Below are 18,954 nucleotides of genomic sequence, written 5' to 3' on the forward strand. Positions count from 1 at the left end.
CTTTCTTTCTCCTTCCTTCTCCTTCCTCCCTTCCTCCCTCCCTCCTTCCCTCCTGTCTTTCGTTCTTTTGTTCTTTCTTTTCATGGAATCTGGCTCTGTTGCTCAGGCTGGAGTGCAGTGGCGTGATCTCGGCTCACTGCAGGCTCCGCCTCCTGGGTTCATGCCATTCTCCTGCCTCAGCCTCCCGAGTAGCTGGGACTACAGACACCTGCCACCATGCCCGGCTAACTTTTTGTATTTTTAGTAGAGATGGGGTTTCACTATGTTAGCCAGGATTATCCTGGTCTCGATCTCCTGACCTCGTGATCCGCCTGCCTTGGCCTCCCAGAGTGCTGGGATTACAGGCATGAGCCACTGTGCCCGGCCAAGTTTTTATATCTTTTTCTATTCTTAGTTCTTTCTGATTCAGCCCTGAAGAGTCACTTAGCTTTGTTATGTTGATTCAATGCAGTGGACTGATGACAGTGAAGAAGAGTTTGATACTATGTGATATACAGATTTATACATAAAACATTGAAAACAATTATACTTTTAACTACTGTAGTTTCTGGGTAATTAGCAGAATATAGAGTCAGTGTAGTAACATGTGAAGATATCCACAGTAATGTTAGCAGGGTCCAACTGTCTCTGTTACATGAGGCTCCAGTTATCTCAACTAAGCTATTTATGAGCCACACTTACAAACAAGATCACCAAAAGTTAAGTCTTTTTGGTATATATAAACAGGAACACCTATCTATTAGGGCCTATATCAAGCAGCATTTTTGGTGCTTTGGATACAAAGATAGTATGGCACCACAATTGAAGGATCTTGGACTAGGATGAGGAAAAGATAAACAATGATCATGTAATGGTGTAAACAAAAATATATATTAGATAGGCATTTCCCACAGAGAGATTTCATACTGTATGGTACAGGGTCCATCAAACTCTGCTCAAAGAAAATGATGCTCAAAGTGGACTTGGGAGAATGAGGAAGAGTTTATGAATCATTCTAAGGGAAAACTGAATAAGTAAATGCAACATTTTAGATAATTTGTTCTGACTTCTTATGTGTTCACTTACCCTAGACTGCCCCTCTTGTTTGGGGCTTATTTCTGTGTGTTTTACCACTTGCAAGATAATGGAGGCAGGTTGAAATGGGAAAGATACCAGATGACTAATTTTTTCCCCCGCATTTCCATCTTTTGTTAAGAAATTTGAAATTGATTGCTGCATTGAAGTATGTAATTTTTTGTGTGTGAGTCTTTAACCATTTGTGTCCCCGTTAACTTATAATTGATGAGTTTATTTTGTATTTATTTCTAGGCTGGGTAAAAAATAGTAATGTGTCTCATAAATAATATATATTCCTGTTACTGGTTTTGGTGAGATTTAAAAACTTTATAATAATCCTCAATATAGAAACCTGCCCTTTTAACCACATTACTATTTGCTTTTTAAAAAAATCTTTAGGTTTTTGTTTCAAAAATGCTTCAGAATTTATTTTTGAAAATATAAGGAAAAAGTGAAATTCTAACTTTCTAATTTGAATGGAAGGATGAGTTGGTAGCACACAAAGCACTAAATTGAGTAATGTAGATTTTGTTATTTTTAACTAATCCTTTGTTTAATATTTTGCAGGTTCAATTTGTTTTACTTGTGATATACAGAGAGTTTTTTACACCTTCCCAGCTTATATTTGAATATCCCTTTTCAAGGTTTTATAAAGAGATTTCTCTCCTTTACCCCTTTCAGCGATGTGCATTTTGTAAGCACCTTGGAGCCACTATCAAATGCTGTGAAGAGAAATGTACCCAGATGTATCATTATCCTTGTGCTGCAGGAGCCGGCACCTTTCAGGATTTCAGTCACATCTTCCTGCTTTGTCCAGAACACATTGACCAAGCTCCTGAAAGATGTAAGTTTACTACGGATAGATTTTTTAAAAACTTCAACCAATGTACTTACAGTAACAAATGTTGTAAATTCCCTGAGTGTTATTCTACTTGTATTAAACGGTAATAATACATAATCTTTAAAATCTGAGGGATCTTTGCCAGAGATCCTTGGGGAGGGAAATGTTATCAATGGTTTCATTGAAGTTAAATCCAAAAAGTTATTTCCTCAGAAAAATCAAATAAAGTTTGCATACTTTTTTATTCTTAAAACATTTTAAAAACCACTGTAGAAAGACGTGAATACTGACTGTGCAGTATTTCTAATTTATACTATAAAATAATTTATTAAAAAGTTGATCAGTATTCAACATCTTTTACACTAAAAAGCCATCCAGTTGAAGAATTAGAATACAGTTCATTCAGGTGTTATTTCAGGATTTACATTAATAGGAACACCAAACACTTCTGAAATTCTTAGAAATTGTGTATCCCTGATAGGTGTGACAGAAATCTCTGCTAGCACCTTTTCATGATTCATCTATCTTGGTCATCTGTAATCTGCAGTTGTGCAGTTTTTCTTTCTTTTCCAAATAGTATTTTATAATTCAATGAAAATGTTTAAGTGCTTGAAATTTACATTATACAGGAAATTATAACTCTTTACTATTGTATCATTAAAGAGAGATCTCTCCTTTTTCTTACTATGTGTTTTCCCAGTGAGCATGTATGTTTTGGGATTTTTTTCCTGTAGTCTATTGAATTTCCAATCTCATTATGAAATCTCCATATTTTATTCAATCTTTTTTATGTCACCTCTCAGTTACCTAATGTTAACTTTTACCTGTTCCTTAGCAATGTTGATAAAAGCTTTTTTCCTGTCTTCTCCAGGTCTGTGAAACATAAATATAGTTACCCCAGGCTTAAACTAATCTCAAATACAGTTCGTCTACATGATCATTATCCCTTATCTTTGTTGAGTACAATGATTTCATTTTCTGTTAAAATTATTTTGTGTTCACATATGTAAGCATACTGCCCTTAGTAACCTAGTGTACAGACAAATTATAGGTAAGGCAAACTTAAATTTTAACTTATATTTAGGCTAATAAATAAGGGATTTAGAGTTTTAAAATGCTTTGGATGCACACTCTTAAATCTGGAAGAAAAGAACTTTCATACACAGCAACTGTTACGGCTACTGTTTATGTACCAAGTGACTTCAGCAAGTACGTAAACTGGCAGTTATCAGAGTGGATTATATTCTGGGCGGCATAATAAGTATACTTTGTCATCTCAATAAAACAATTTTGTGTGTGTGTAAGCATCTGAGTTTTATTCAGCCTTTTGTAGTTATGCTTTAGACCTCAGTAAACAACATGCAAACTTTTATAAGAATGTTTTTCTAATGTTAGAACATTTTATTACTTAATGGCAGTGCTACTTTCTACTGAAAACTGTGTTCTAATAGTGTATACCTTCAGTTAATGTTAGCAATCATAAATCAGTTTGCAGAATAGTAAAATAAGTACTGAGGTGAGATAATTTGCTATTGATCATGTATGTAATGAAAGGTTTATGGCAACATAAAGCTAAAAGATATACTAAAATTATGAGTACTCTGCCTTTTTTCAAAATAGACTTATAGAGACTCATAAAAATACATGAGCAATAGGATAAAACTAAAAATAAGTAAGGAAATTTGACAATGGAAAATTTAGATAGGATAAATATGAAGGTAATAGAGAGACTCCCCCCCAAAATATAATTTTAGACGTAACCACAAATTTGGCCCTATACCTTTTTAGCAGTCAGTACAAAGAAGGAAATATGAACCCTTAATCTGATTCTTACTATTTATAGCAAGACGTCACTTGATATAATGATATAATAAGACGTCACTTGATACAATGCAATGAAAAATTGTCTTAAAGTATAGCCACCTTGTAGTAGAAAAATATCAGTTTCATAGGACTGGTTCTTATAACAGCCTTCAAACTAAGTCAGTGGTGTAAAATCAAGGCCTAAATGACTAAATTAGATTTCTTTGGGATTATTTATTTATTTATTTATTTATTTATTTATTTATTTTTGAGATGGAGTCTCGCACTGTCACCTGGGCTGGAATGCAATGGTGTGATCTCGGCTTACTGCAAACTCCGGCTCCCGGGCTCATGTGATTTCTCCTGCCTCAGCCTCCCAAATAGCTGGGATTACAGGTGCATACCACCACACCCGGCTAATTTTTTGTGTTTTTAGTAGAGATGGAATTTCACTGTGTTGGCTAGACTGGTCTTGAACTCCTGACCAGGAGGAAAGAGCATTCCAGGGAGAGGGAACAGACTACTACACAGACCTTGAGGAATGGACTTGGCATGATTCATGAACAGATAGCATGTCATTTTACTTGGAGCGTAGTAGCCTACTAGGTGGGTAGTAGAGACATCATCAAGGCGAACAAAAGCTAGATCATGTAGGCCATGTAAGCAAGGGAAGGAGTTTGGGTTCTATTCAGTCTGCAATGAGAAGTCTTTGCAGGGTTTAAACATGGAAATGCTACATATCTTAATTCACCCCCTGTTCCTCAATGTGTTTACTCATCATTTAGCTTAATTCCTTTTACTTCACTTAAGCTTTAACTCCAGCCTCTTTTCTTTGGTTATCTTTGTATTTCTTGACATTAAGTCCTGCTGCTTTTCTTTTACCCTAAATTCTGTCAGTCCTCTGACCTTTCTTATCTACCTGCCAATGATATGGTCTAGCCTCTTTGAATGACATCCATGATTTATTTTTTCTTTCCAGAGATTCCCTTTCATAGGCAAATCACCCAGCACAGTGTCCTGCCAGTAATGAAAATTGGCAGATGATAGGGTTTGATGGAAATTAGAAAGCAATGCCGATTTGGTCCTTCTTAAATTCACACTATATGACAGCTATTTTAACTTTTGTTGCTGTTCACCAATGCTTTTATTCTTACGTGTTGTCTGGACTTTCTTAAGCAATAGCTTCATCAAGTTTAAGGATCTATGATAAGCTCCATTCTAATTTAAGCTCAATGTTTTTGTCTTTTTTATTTCCCTCTTCTCTTTTTTCAGCTGTCTCTTAGGAAATGACTTTCTCCAAAGATGATTATTTTGTTTCCTCTCACTTTTCTTCTGCCATAAGAACCTTGCTCCCCTTACTTCATTTAGCTTCTTCATTGTATGCCACTGTTGGCATTTCATGTCTACTTTTGTGTATACTCAAATACTCATCACTTTCATTGATGAGTAGTGAAGTTTGCTGGGGAGTCAATTTGATTAGTAGTCAAGAGCCTGATCTTAGAAGCCACATAGACCTGGATTTTACTCCTGTCCCCTCTTAAATTAGCTTTAGTTATAGCCTGTCTTTTTGCTTTTTCAGCTGTTTAAAGAAAAATTTCTTAGTTGAGTATTACTTTAAACTTAATGTCTCTGGCTTACAGACATATGTGTTTCTAAATATACATAGTTAATTTCTGACATGACACTAAAGCTGTCTAGTAGTATCGATAATCTTCTTATACATGACCTCCAAAAGGTTGTTTCAGTATTCCCACACATCTTCTCCCTGACTGGGAGGGTTGGAACCAACCTCATTTGTTTGTGTAGTGCTTTTAAAGATTATTGTTTTTCACATAAGGAAGGCATATTAGGTGTTTTTGCACCAGATGTATTACATGGATATTTTTCTTTGACTAATTTATTACCAATAATCCATAGTAATCCAGTAACACAGCAAGGTTGTCAGTAAGGAATTGGTGGAAATCATCACAGTTTAAAAAGTGAGTTTTGCCGGGCGCAGTGCCTCAAGCCTGTAATCCCAGCACTTTGGGAGGCCGAGACGGGCGGATCACAAGGTCAGGAGATCGAGACCATCCTGGCTAACACAGTGAAACCCCGTCTCTACTAAAAAATGCAAAAAAACTAGCCGGGCGAGGTGGCGGGCGCCTGTAGTCCCAGCTACTCGGGAGGCTGAGGTAGGAGAATGGCGTAAACCCGGGAGGCGGAGCTTGCAGTGAGCTGAGATCCGGCCACTGCACTCCAGCCTGGGCGACAGAGCAAGACTCCGTCTAAGAAAAGAAAAAAAAAAAGTGAGTTTTGTGACAGTGACAGTTGTCTTGTTGCAGAGTGGGCTTTGTTGTATAAACAGTGCTGTGCAGTGTAAATATAATGTGAGCAACATAAGTAATTTTTCTAGTCGGCATGGTAAAAAGAGTAAAAGGAAACATTTGGGAATAATTGTAATAAATTTTATTTAATTCAATCATCCAAAATAGTAATATTTCAAATTTTGAGAGACTTGACTTTTTTCCCCTATTAAGATTTTGGAATCCAGTGTGCATGTTATGTTTACTGCACACCTCAATTTGAACTAATCACATTTCACTTATTCAGAAACCACATGTCGCTAGTAGCTGCCATGGCAAGTTGAAGTGTCAGGGGAGCAAACTCTAGGAAGTTTCACAGAAGCATTTTAGTGTTCCTATGAAAGTATAATAGAAAAATGAATTGATTATCTGATAATTAGTTTCTGATAATTAGTTGAGTATTCCCCTAATTTTTAAACAGTTTTAAGGTGAGCAAAAGAGATCAATTTTTAAATGTACATGTTTTGAAAGATAAATACTGGTACTCTTTAATATTAAGAAAAATAAATTATCCCAATTATGTCCTTTCTATCAAAAATGAACTAATTTATGACGCTTTCATTTTTAGATTAATGATTTATTTTAAATGCCTGTCACTTTAGGAGCCATTTAAAAGTGATTTTAGCAGTTAAGTCCTTCACTTAAAATATGTTCAATAAGACTTGATTCATGTTAGGCAGTTGGGGATACAAAGTTAAAAAAGTTAAGGCCCCTGTCCTTCAAGGATTCACAGAGTTGTGCTGTAATTAATTGATTATGTAACAGAAGTTTCTTATAAGCATATGGGAAAATGTAATATTCAACAACTAAATGGATAATATTTGGGTGTGGTAATAGGTATTCAGGAAATAATGTGCAGAGTTTGTTTTGAGACAGAGTCTCACTCTGTCGCCCAGGCTGGAGTGCAGTGGCGCAAACTCCAGTTACTGCAGCCTCCACCTCCCGGGTTCGAGCGATTCTCCTGCCTCAGCCTCCTGAGTAGCTGGGACTACAGGCGTGTGCCACCATACCCTGCTAATTTTGTGTTTATAGTAGAGATTGGGTTTCACCGTGTTGGCCAGGCTGGTCTCGAACTCCTGACCTCAAGTGATCCACCTGCCTTGGCCTCCCAAAGTGCTGGGATTATAGGCATGAGCCACCGTGCCCAGCCATGAGCAGAGTTTTGAAGGCTGTGAGCTCGACAGAAACACAAAATTTCAAGCAGAGGGAATAGAATGGGTGCAACCACACAAACATGAATAGCAGGTTATGTGAGGTGCGTGGCAGACAACCCACCATGACCACTTAGAACTCTTAGGGAGTTGTTCTAAGATTCAGTCGGAAAGGGAGATAAGGGCCTTTTTGCTTTATACTTGAAAATTCTGATTTCCTTTTAGGTGAAAAATGAGGTATTGGTAGAGTTTTAATTTATACAGAGGTTAACAGATTTACATTTTTGAAAGATTGTTCTGGATGTGTAGAAAATGATTTAGAGAGGATGTCAGAACCATAACTATGGATGGTTTGATGCAGAAGATAATGCAATTAGCAAGACAGAATATTAGGTAGGTACAAAGGTAATTGTGGTCTTTGCCATTAAAAGTAATGTCAAAAACTGCAATTACTTTTGCACCAACTTAGTATGATAGACTAAACTATAAACATATAAGGAAGAATGATGTATAGGAAGTTTAATACATAAGAATTGGGATCTGGCTGGATGTGTTGGGTCAGGGCCGAGTTCTGTGTCAACAGTGATACTAAGGTTTCTGCCTTTATCCATTCTTGAGAAAAATGGATGATGTTTTGGTTTTTTAAAAAAGTTTCACTTTTGAGCAGTTGAGTTGGAATATTATTAGAACATCTGGCTATTGAGATCCAGTAAGACTTGAAGAATAAAGGTTTGGGGCTTACGAAAGAATTCTAGGGCCAATAGTATAGATTTGGGAATCACGGTGGCATTTTATGGTGTGAGAGTTGATGTGATCACAAAGGGAAACTATGGGGGATTAGGAAAGAAGGAAAAGGATGAAATCCTAAGAAACTCCAGCATTTAGAAAGATTGCATAGGTACAAAAGCCAGCCAACAAAGGTGGATGAGACGAAAGTAGGGGAAAACCTAAGGAGAAATTGGGAGAGAGTTGCCATGATAGAAACTAAGGAAGGGGGCATTTTAATGTGGAAGTGGTTAGAAATGCAAATGCTACAAAGTGCAAAAAAAAACCAAAGACTAAAACGTAACCATCTGGTTTCCTGTGTGCATTGGCAGCCTCACTCAAGTAGCCTCAGATGAGTAGTAGGTGCTAAGCCAGCCTCTGTGAAATGTATCAGAGGTCTAGCCAGCGTCCAAATTTTGAAGCCTGTTTTTTGGTAACTGCCCTCAAGTGAGGAATTATTTTTACATTTTTAAAAGCGTGTAAATAAAAACAAAAAGTAGACTTTTTGTCAGAGACTGCTGTGGCTCACAAAGCCTAAAATATTTACTATCTGGCCCTTTTCAGGAAAAGTTTGCAGACTCCTGTACAAATAAAGGAAATATATTTTTACTCTGTTTTAAGATGCTTGACTGGAAAAGAAAGGACGTATGAGTCAGAGAGGAATTGATAGGACTGACCAAACTTTCCAAAAAAGGAAAAAAGACTGAGTGCAGTAGCTCACACCTATAATCACAGCACTTTGGGAGGCTGAGGCAGGAGGATTGCTTGAGCTCAGGAGTTTGAGACCAGCCTGGCCAATGTGGCAAAACCCCGTCTCTACTGGAAATATAAAAATTAGATGGGTGTGGTGGCACATGCTTGTAATCCCAGCTACTGGGGAGGCTGAGGCATGAAAATCCCTTGAACCCGGGAGGCAGAGGTTATAGTAAGCCAAGATCACGCCACTGCACTCTAGCCTAGGTGACAGAGTGAAACTCGGTCTCAAAAAAAAGGAAAAAAAAAATGGTTCATAGGCTTTGTGATACTTGTTAAATACAGGCATATTTATATATATTATCTAAGGTTGGTATGATATGCTTGACTGGAGAAGAAAGAACATATGAGTCAATAATAGGAATGATCAAACCCTCAAAAAATGAAAAGATTCATATACTTTGTGATACTTGTTATATACAGGCATTTTTTTTATATATTATCTAAGATTGGTATGATTTTAGAATTATTTTCCTTCTTATTTTTCAATATGCATAAGTTTAATTGTATATTTGGCAGGGCACTTTATCCTTATATTTATTTTCTGTTTTATATGTTAAAAGAACTGTTAGTACATTTTGTTTTAATCCACATTTAGGGATGGATGATGTCCATAATTATGTGGATTTTAATGCTTTTATAACTAGAAATTAATATAGATGAATATATAATTTAGTATATTAAGTAATTGTTTATGTATGAATGTGTAGCTTCTGTCTTTAATGTTCTTCTACACAAGACATTTTCCAGTAATTAAAAAAAGCCCTTATGTGATTTGAATAGTCTGTTTATGCTTAAGAAGCATCTTAGTTTAATTGATACTAACGTTTCTTGATTTTGTCTCCTATCTGATTTTGTAATTTCAAAATAAATTTAACATTCAAAGAAAATGTTTATGTTATACTGCAAAGTGTTTCTCAGTTGGTATTTTCCTTGTTTGATTCTTTCCAGTCAGCATATATTGAGCATTAATTAGGTATCCAGCATTATCATTGGCATTAGGAATAGAAAATTAAAGAACTGCTTATGGTCTCAAGTAGATATAGCCACAAATAATTGCAAAACTATACGATTAAATTTAATGTGGTTACATTTAGATTAAATTCCCTAGTGTTTTTATTGATACCTCTTTCTGATTAGATAACAATTCAATGTGAATAACTTCAAATGTCTGAAAGGTTCATGATGCAAATCCTTTCGAATGATTTTACTGTAAAGTCAGAAAAATTTTAAATTCTTATACAACAATTTCATTGTTTTACTGTTAATTATAGCAAAGGAAGATGCAAACTGTGCAGTGTGCGACAGCCCGGGAGACCTCTTAGATCAGTTCTTTTGTACTACTTGTGGTCAGCACTATCATGGAATGTGCCTGGATATAGCGGTTACTCCATTAAAACGTGCAGGTTGGCAATGTCCTGAGTGCAAAGTGTGCCAGAACTGCAAGTAAGTTTTAATTTCAATTCAAAGCTGTGTATTGAGTTTAAGAGGGATCCTATTACTAGGTGCTAAAGGTTTGTGTAGTATAATAAAGGTTGTTCATATTTTAGCTATATTCATTCAGAGTGACTTCATCATACTTTAAAACATTACTGGATATTAACATTTATATTATTTTGAAAGAAGTTTAAACAAAACTGATTTTAATAATTTAAATTGCTCTGGTTGTCTAAAAAGCTAATTTAAATTTGCCAACAATTTAAAAAATAAGCGATGTTAACAATTTAAAACATGCATTAGAAGAATAAAGCAGCTTTTCTTAAGGGGGACTGGGGAGGAGATTTAATAGGATTTAAACCTCTAACTACAGAAGTAGAAGAATTAGAGTTGAACCAAAAAATCAGTCATGTGTTTGAATTTCCATTCCAGGAAGGACAGTTTCTATTATTTTAATGTACATCTGCATCTCTCTAAAAGCCACCTTGAGTAGGTCCTGGTCAGCATAATTCCAAAACGAAATATGTGGCATTTACAAATTTGTAAGGGGGTTATCTTTTCCTATTGTATTTAATCTCTTGGTCATTTCTCCAGTCTTTTCTGTGATTTCCCCTTGCACCCCCATGATTCTAATGACCTCGATGATTTGGGGATGTTACCAGCATCTTCATTTACAGGCTGAGGATTTTTGTTGTAACCAGCAAGAATTATGCCCAACTGCCATGATCAGTCTGTTTTTATTATTTAATTTGATAAGAAATAAGCATTGATATCTTAGAGTTATGTGACATAAATAGGACTACATACCTTCATATTTTGGTAAAAATTAGATAAAATATCAGTAAACATTTATTCGATACCTTGTATCTGCACTCAGTTTCTTGGGAAGGATTGAAAGAACTTGAAGGAAGAGTACTTTTTCTCCAAGAGCTTTCCATGTAGCTGAAGAGATAAAACGTGACTTTTTATGTAGAGGTTGAACTGAATAATAACTGGAGGCCAACTGACCCATCTTCCTGTTGACTTCTATTTATCCCCCAGATTTCGTTCAGAGATTCCTCTCTCAACTCTTCTTGCATTCCCCATTTTTTCTTTTCCCTCCTCTTGACATTAAAATCATAGTATCTGAAAGTGATTAATAGTCAAAAATCTCAACAGAGATAATGCTATCGGACAGGGGCCTAATCTTTGGGGGCAGAAGAGTGTTTAGAGAAAGGTTTTAGGTTTTCAACTGTAATTCTTAATAATTATGACAAGGTTTGTATTTTGAAATAATTATTCAGCATTTAATTGCTTAATAGACATTCTAAGCACTTGAACCTGCATTACGTTTAATTCTCACAGTAATCTTTTTTATTCCCGTTTTATACCTGAAACTCAGAGAGCTTTAGTCTAAGTTGTTCAGTGACACAGCTAGAAAACAGCAGCCTGAATACAAACAGAAATCTGATGCCAAACTTGATCGTCTTTACATTATATGACAGTGTCTTTTCAAGATTTGTTCCTTTCCACACAGTAGCACCTAGCAGTTATAGCGCCTTCCTCTCGAAAGTTATATTCTAAAAGAAAAGACCAGAGGCTGTTCATCTTGCCTTAACTCTTCCTCCTTTGCAGGAATCCTAAAATGGCTAGAGCAAGTTAACCATAAGTGAGCATTGAGTAAAGATTACCATTTAGGAGGTAATCCTTATGGCAGGGTTACCTCTGTTATTATCTGCAGAGACAAAACAGATACTGAGGTATTTATGAACTGTGCAATTCCCAGGACTGATTATTTTCATGATTACTTATGTTACAAAACGTAAGTTTAAAGATAAGGCATCATTAATGCTATCTTATTTTTTTAGACAATCGGGAGAAGATAGCAAGATGCTAGTGTGTGATACGTGTGACAAAGGGTATCATACTTTTTGTCTTCAACCAGTTATGAAATCAGTACCAACTAATGGCTGGAAATGCAAAGTAAGTTGTTTATTTTTTTTAAATCCTCTGTATGTTTTATATAGAGAACAGACGAATCGGATACCTATTCAAATCTATACATTACCATCAGCTTTTTAAAAAACAGCTTTATTGACTTATAATTGACATACAATAAACTGTACACTCTTCAAGATAATGAACATAGTCATCACCGCCAAAAGTTTCCTGGTGCCTGTTGGCTTACTTTGCGGCTGTTCAAACACCTCTGTCTTCCCAGTCTGCTTTTCTACTATAGATTAGTATTCACTTCCTAGAATGTTTAATAAAAGCTTCATATAGTATATACTCGTTTTTGGTCTGGCTTCTTTAACTCAGTGTAATTATTTTGAAATTTGTCTATATTGCTGCACAGGTCAGTAGTGGTTCTTTTTTATTACTGAGTGCTGGAGATACCACAATTTGTTTATTGAATCACCTGTTGGTGAACATTTGGGTTGTTTAAAATTTTGAGCTATTATAAAATATGCCGATGAACTTATTAACTTACTTCCTACCTCACTTGGCTTCTGCCCCTCCAGGGTGAGGTGTTCAGAGCCGGGTGGGGGGCAGTGGGGTGGTGGAGATGACCCTTGGAATCCGAGGTGTGGTTTAGCTTTTAAGCTTAGTCTTCCTGGGCTACTGGTGTTAAGAGGTTGAGGGATGGAGATGACCCTCAGGTGCTGCATGGGCCTGGAGCGGGTTTTTCCTGGAGCTGGAGAGGGCCTGATGGCCCGTGCGCGGGAGTGGAAGGCACAGCGTCGTCATTGCCCTTCTTGGAATTGCTTTTTCTAGTGAGGAGGCGGTGGGCCTGGGAAAGGAAGGTGATGTGGCCAGAACCTCAGGTTCCCGAGGTGGGCGGGGAGGGGGAGGGGTGGAGGATGGGGAGCAGGTGGCTGCAGAAGCAGAGATTCCGCACCTGCGCCCTGCCCCTGCCAGTGAGGTTTGGACCTAGAGCTGAAAGCTGTATTACCAGGTTCTATTGTGGTCTTCAGCAAGTTCTATTAGGCTTCTGCCTGAGTGGTGGGGATTGAGGGGAGGGGCCTTCTCTCCTGGGGAAAAAAAGAGCTGCTGGGTAACTGTGCTCAGCTGTGGCTACCTGGGAAGTGGAGCCTGAGGGCTGAAGAATTGTGATGATCTCTGGCCTGCTTCCTCAGGTAGTTCAGATTCCTTCTCTTGCTGAATGACTTACTGGAAAGGAAAAACTCTGCTGTTTGACTGATTTGCATATTTATACTCTTCACTCAGTTCCTCTACTTGTCTTTTTACTTCTAATACGAAGTTGAATTTGTAATTCATTTTCTTTCCTTCCCTAAGGAAAAAGGACATTTAAGACGGTAAGTTTACCTTAGGCTATAGCTTTGGCTGAAGCCAAATTTATTGTATTTGTAACTTTATGTATGTATATATCTTACAGAACAGCTTTATCTTTTTTTAAGTTGTGCTGAAGTATGTTAATTTATGCTTTAATTTCATTTAATCAGAGAATTTAAAGTAGGTTTTTTTAAATAAATGTTTTGATACTTGAAGCAGTGACTTTTTAAAGATGTAGCATTTGTGTTTATTAATTTCATTTAGTTAGATGAAGTCCTTTTACCTTATTTTTGACATGTTGATTTAACAAGTTGTTACAATTGACCACTATTAATTGTTCCTATCAGTTTATCATATTTTTAAACAAATACCTTGTGGCTGTTATTTAGCAAGTAGGTCAGGCCAGTGTTAGTACGGTGTGCTTTTTGCCGGTATAAAATTGTTCTTTATTCTATGTGATGTGTTTTTTGTTGAGGGATCAGGAAGGGCAGGTATTTTGTCTTGCCTGACACTATGGCCACGTAGGGTGTTAGTTTGCCAGTTGAATAGTTATCTTTTCACATCTTTTTATTTTGGATTCTTTTGTGTTATTTTAAATGTATCTTTTGAAAAGCTTAATAGAGGTATCTGGATTGATGGTTGTAATTGAAATGCTTGGCTATTTTGAGGCAAAATTGTTCATACAATTTCTTTCTATTTTTCTCTTCTTTTACTTCCCGCAATGATTTATAATTCAGAATCTCATTTTGTGAATGTAAATGATTATGAATGTTAAATATATAAATTTTCTCCTCTCCCATTCCCCACCGAAAATGAAGTTTTTATTCCCCTTTTCTCTGATTTGATTAACCTAGATTATAAACCTTGACACAATTTTCTTGCAAAAAATATATTTCCTCTGTTAATTCCAACTTTACCCTCAATCTTTCGGAGTCTTGGTTATGTTCCTTTAAAAAGAATTATAAATTTTCTGAACCCCTACATGTCTGAAAGAGACTGTTCCCTTTAGACTATAAGAATTTGGCATAGTATAATGTTTCATATTACAAATTTTTCTTTTTTATACTCTGAAAACATTTTCTTCAGTTTTTTCAGTTTATGCTGTCACAAGAAAAATCTTCCTTTAAAAAATTTAGTCATAATCCTTTTTTTCCTTCCTGAAAGCTTTGGGAGATGTGTGTGAGTCCCTGTCCCCCCCGCCCCAACACCTTTTTAAAAATATATATTTACTTAAAAAATTACCTTCTTTACACTCTCTAATAGCATCTAGTAACTGCTGGATAATTTTTGTCTCCTGCTCTTAATCTTCTTTATTACGGTTTTCATTATCTTGAGAACTAGTAGAGAATTCTGTGTTTCTTTCTTTCTCAGCTTGTTGTGTCTCCCCTTTGGTGTGCTCCTTTCTAATTTGCTCTTTGTAATCTGCTGTTCTCTTTCAGAGTGACAGAAATACATAATTTCTGAGAATACTATTGGGTACTTAATCTTTTTATTCTGTTCTTTGAAGGCACTATAATGTGGTGGTTAAAAGCTTATGCTGTGGAGTCAAATTTCAGCTTCTTCAATTATTAAATTTATGATCTTTGGCTACCTATATAAGTTCCGTAAGTCAGTGTATAGAAGGTTAATAGTAGTTACCTCACAGGGGTGTTGGATTTAATGAAGTGGTGTCTATAAAGTGCGCAGCACAATGCCTAACACAAAGTAAGCACAGAAACAGTTACCGTAGAGTTTTTCATGGTTTGGAAGGTTTGTCCTTTGAACCATTTGAAGAATGATTGTATTTCTCTGCTGTTAAATTCTTCTGTAGTTCTCTCTGTAGTCTTGAGTCATAATTTGCTCATTTGTTTGCATTTAACATTTGAGTGTTTACTGTGTGTGAATATCACTGTGGTCAAGGCTGGAGATGTGGGGGCAAATCGGTGTGCCCCCAAGGGGCTGTCGGTCTAGTTTGGGACTGCTCTCTAGTGAACTGGAGTCGGGGTGATCTTTTCAGGATCTTTATTGTAAACCAGTCATTGTCAGATAGGTTTCTTTGTCCTATTTTTATCTCAAGAATGTCTGTCTGTTGGTGTGTTATGCATTTTTAGAAAACTTTTACTTGAAAATAAGTTCAAACTCTAAAAGTTGGAAAAAATAAAAATAATACCCATATCCCATTTACTTAGATTCATCAGTTGTTAGCATTTCATTATCATTGGGCATGCCCTCACTTTGTGTGTGTATGTATGTGTGTGTCTCTATTCCCCCCAGTCCCCTACCATTTGAGGGTTAATTACATACCTTACGCCTTTTTACCACTATTTCAGTATGTATTTCTTAATAATAGAAATATTCTTAAAAAATCACAATCCTGCTGTCAACTTCCTAAACTTACATCAGTGTAGTATGTTTAGCCATATTCCAATTATGTCATTTGATCTTATGTCATTCATAACCTACCCCTTCCTCCAAGTAGGTTCTAGGATTTAGTTTTTGTCATTGGTGTTTTTGAAGAATAGAGTTCTTCCCAATATACTTGTTTTTTTCTTTTTTCAAACAGAAATTTCCCCATTTTGTCTTTGATATCCCCTTATGATTAGATGAGAGGCATGCCTTATTGGCCAGAATACTGCAAAGTGCTGATCCATCCTCAAGGTATCACAGCTGGAAGCATACATTATTCCACTTTCCCTCATGGGAATCACCTGGTCAGGCTGTTGCCAAATTTCTTCTTTTTCCCCCTCCTTTGTATCTAATAAAGCAGTATGTGAGGAGACACTTTAAGACCATGCAGATATCTTGCTTTTCCTCAGAACTTCCTTCTAGGTTTTAAAAACTTACTCCCTAGGCCAGGGGTGGTGGTTCACGCCTGTAATCCCAGCACTTTGGGAGGCTGAAGCGGGCAGATCACTTGAGGTGAGGAGTTTGAGATCAGCGTGGCCAACATGGCGAAACCCTGTCTGTAGTAAAAGTACAAAAATTAGCCAAGGCATGGTAGCGGCTGCCTGTAATTCCAACTACTCAGGATGCCGAGACAGGAGAATCGCTTGAACCCGGGAGGCAGAGGTTTGCAGTAAGCTGAGCTCATGCCACTGCATTCCAGCTGGGTGACAGAGATAGACTCCATCTCAAACAACAGCAACAAAAAACTTACTGCCTGATGATGCCATTTTAACCTGCTTTCTTTTGGTTGCAAATGATGCATTTCCAGGTCTAGCACTCCCACCACATTTACCAGTTAGCCCTCTGCTTTCTTTTGTAAGCAAGAATACTTCTTTCACATGTTAAACTTACTAATTATTGATATTGACTCATGAGCTCCTATTACCTTCAGTCAGTCATTTACAACTCATTACCTAATTATTTTTTGTGTTCAAATGGTCCCATGTTTGCTGTCAGTTGCTCCTTCAAGCTGGTGCCGGTGTTCTGCCCTCACCACTTATGTGAACACTTCATTACTTTTTGGTATAACAAGATGTTACAAGCTCATCTTATACCTCCCATGCCCCAGTCCTGGAATAAGTCCATTGTTAAATAAGTAACCCAGATTCCTTTAGTGGGGAGTGGGTACTGGGTGTGCTCGTTGCTACGGGAGGGTGTTTGCTTCTTCACGCTTTCACCTGGTGGTGTCAGGAAATACATGCATGTGTATACACTTACACAAGCTTTTCCAAGCCATGGCCCGCAGGCTACATGTGGTCCAGGATGGCTTTGAATGTGGCCCAACAGAAATTCATAAATTTTCTTAAAACATTATGAGGTGTTTTTTTTTTGGGGGGTGTGTGTGTGTGCATAGCTCATCAGCTGTCATTAGTGTTAGTGTATCTTGTGTGTGACCCAAGACAATTCTTCTTCTTTCAGTGTGGTCCAGGGAAGCCAAAAGATTGGATACCCCTACACTTCCGTTTGTACACATAAATATTCATATACCCTTACATATACATAACTTAGAAATAATGAATTTACACCGGTACCTCCAGTTCTTATCCTTCTCCCCTGAGTTCTTTGCCTTCTCATTCTTGCATGTCTGTTCTTCTACAATAAAAATTCTGGGTTGCAGCAACGTCAGCACATTTATTCAGTTGCTCCATCTAAAAAGCAAATCTGCTTCAGTTTGCTCTCAGTAATAGATTTTATTCCCCTTTCTTTTCTTAGTGATTTAATTTTTTAAATATAGAAGATATTAGTATACTTTCAAAACTCAAAGCTATATAAAGTTTTACTCAGAATTGTCACTGCCTCTTGTTTATTACTTATACCCCATTTCCTTCAACCTCTTGGAGGTAACTAACTTCATTGTTTTCTGTTTTAAACTTCCTGTTATTTTTCCTCTAAGAATAAGAAGATATATTGCTCTTACTTTCACTGAAGGTAGCATGTTGTATATGTTCTTTTGCATGTTGCTGTTTTCTTTTTTTTTTTTTTTTTTTTTTGAGACGGAGTCTCACTCTGTCGCCCAGGCTGGAGTGCAGTGGCCGGATCTCAGCTCGCTCACTGCAAGCTCCGCCTCCTGGGTTCACGCCATTCTCCTGCCTCAGCGTCCTGAGTAGCTGGGACTACAGGCGCCCACCACCTCGTCCGGCTAGTTTTTTGTATTTTTTTAGTAGAGACGGGGTTTCACCGTTTAGCTAGGATGGTCTCGATCTCCCGACCTCGTGATCCGCCCGTCTCGGCCTCCCAAAGTGCTGGGATTATAGGCTTGAGCCACCGCGCCCGGCCGCATGTTGCTGTTTTCATGTAATAAAATCTGGAAATCACTTCCAGGCAAGTTAGGCAAGTTCAAGAGATCTCATTCTGCTTTTAAACAACTGCATAGCACTCCACTGTGTATCTGTGCTATGGGTTACTCAACCAGTGGCCTGTGCTTTGGTATTTTGATAGTTTACAATATTTTGCATTATAAATGATTTTACAGTCCATAGCTTTGTGCATGTGTATTTTTGAATTCTCAGGGACAAATCTATAGGGTAAATTCCTAGAAGTAGGATTATTGTCTCAGGAGTGTATGCATATGTAGCTTTGTGAGAAACTGTCAAATTCCCTTTCTTGGGGGTTATGGTACTTTGCATTGCTACTAGAGATATATGAGAGAACTTTTCCTACATCTTTGCTAACAGGATGACTTGTTCAGCTTTTGAATGTTTGCCTGTCTTCTGGGTGAAAAGTGGTATATCAATGTAGTTTTAATTTTTGTTTCTCCTGAGAATGAAGTTGATCGTTTTTCCATGTGTTTAAGGGTCAGTTTTTATTCCTTCTCGTGAATTGTCTGTTCATGTGTTTTGCCTGTTTTTGAAGATTTTGGCATTTTTTCCCCTAAATTTAAGAGTTCTTTATAAGTTAGGGATGTAAGGCCTTCATCTGTGTTACATGATGCAAATATTTTCTGCTAGTTTATTTGTTCTTTTTTTTTTTTTTATTTGTTTGAGACAGTGTCTCACCCTGTCTCCCAGGCCATAGTACAGTAGTATGGTCATAGCTCGCTGTAGCCTTGACCTGGGCTCAAGCAATCTTCCTGCCTCAGCCTCCCGAGTTAGCTAGGAGTTATGTG

General features: G+C 37.0%; 1 protein-coding gene across 1 annotated transcript in view; it reads left to right on the forward strand.

Annotated features, from left to right (window-relative positions):
* KMT2C (lysine (K)-specific methyltransferase 2C) overlaps positions 1-18,954 on the forward strand; it is a 241,372-nt gene that overhangs the window by 89,318 nt on the left and 133,100 nt on the right. The window contains exons 6-8 of the mRNA XM_011984319.1: positions 1,738-1,900; positions 9,989-10,160; positions 11,999-12,113. Coding sequence (XP_011839709.1) covers positions 1,738-1,900; positions 9,989-10,160; positions 11,999-12,113 — 450 coding nt within the window. The remainder of the gene's footprint in view (positions 1-1,737; positions 1,901-9,988; positions 10,161-11,998; positions 12,114-18,954) is intronic.

The sequence above is a fragment of the Mandrillus leucophaeus genome, unplaced genomic scaffold (genome assembly GCF_000951045.1).
Source record: "Mandrillus leucophaeus isolate KB7577 unplaced genomic scaffold, Mleu.le_1.0 Scaffold266, whole genome shotgun sequence".
Taxonomy (NCBI): Eukaryota; Metazoa; Chordata; class Mammalia; order Primates; family Cercopithecidae; genus Mandrillus; species Mandrillus leucophaeus.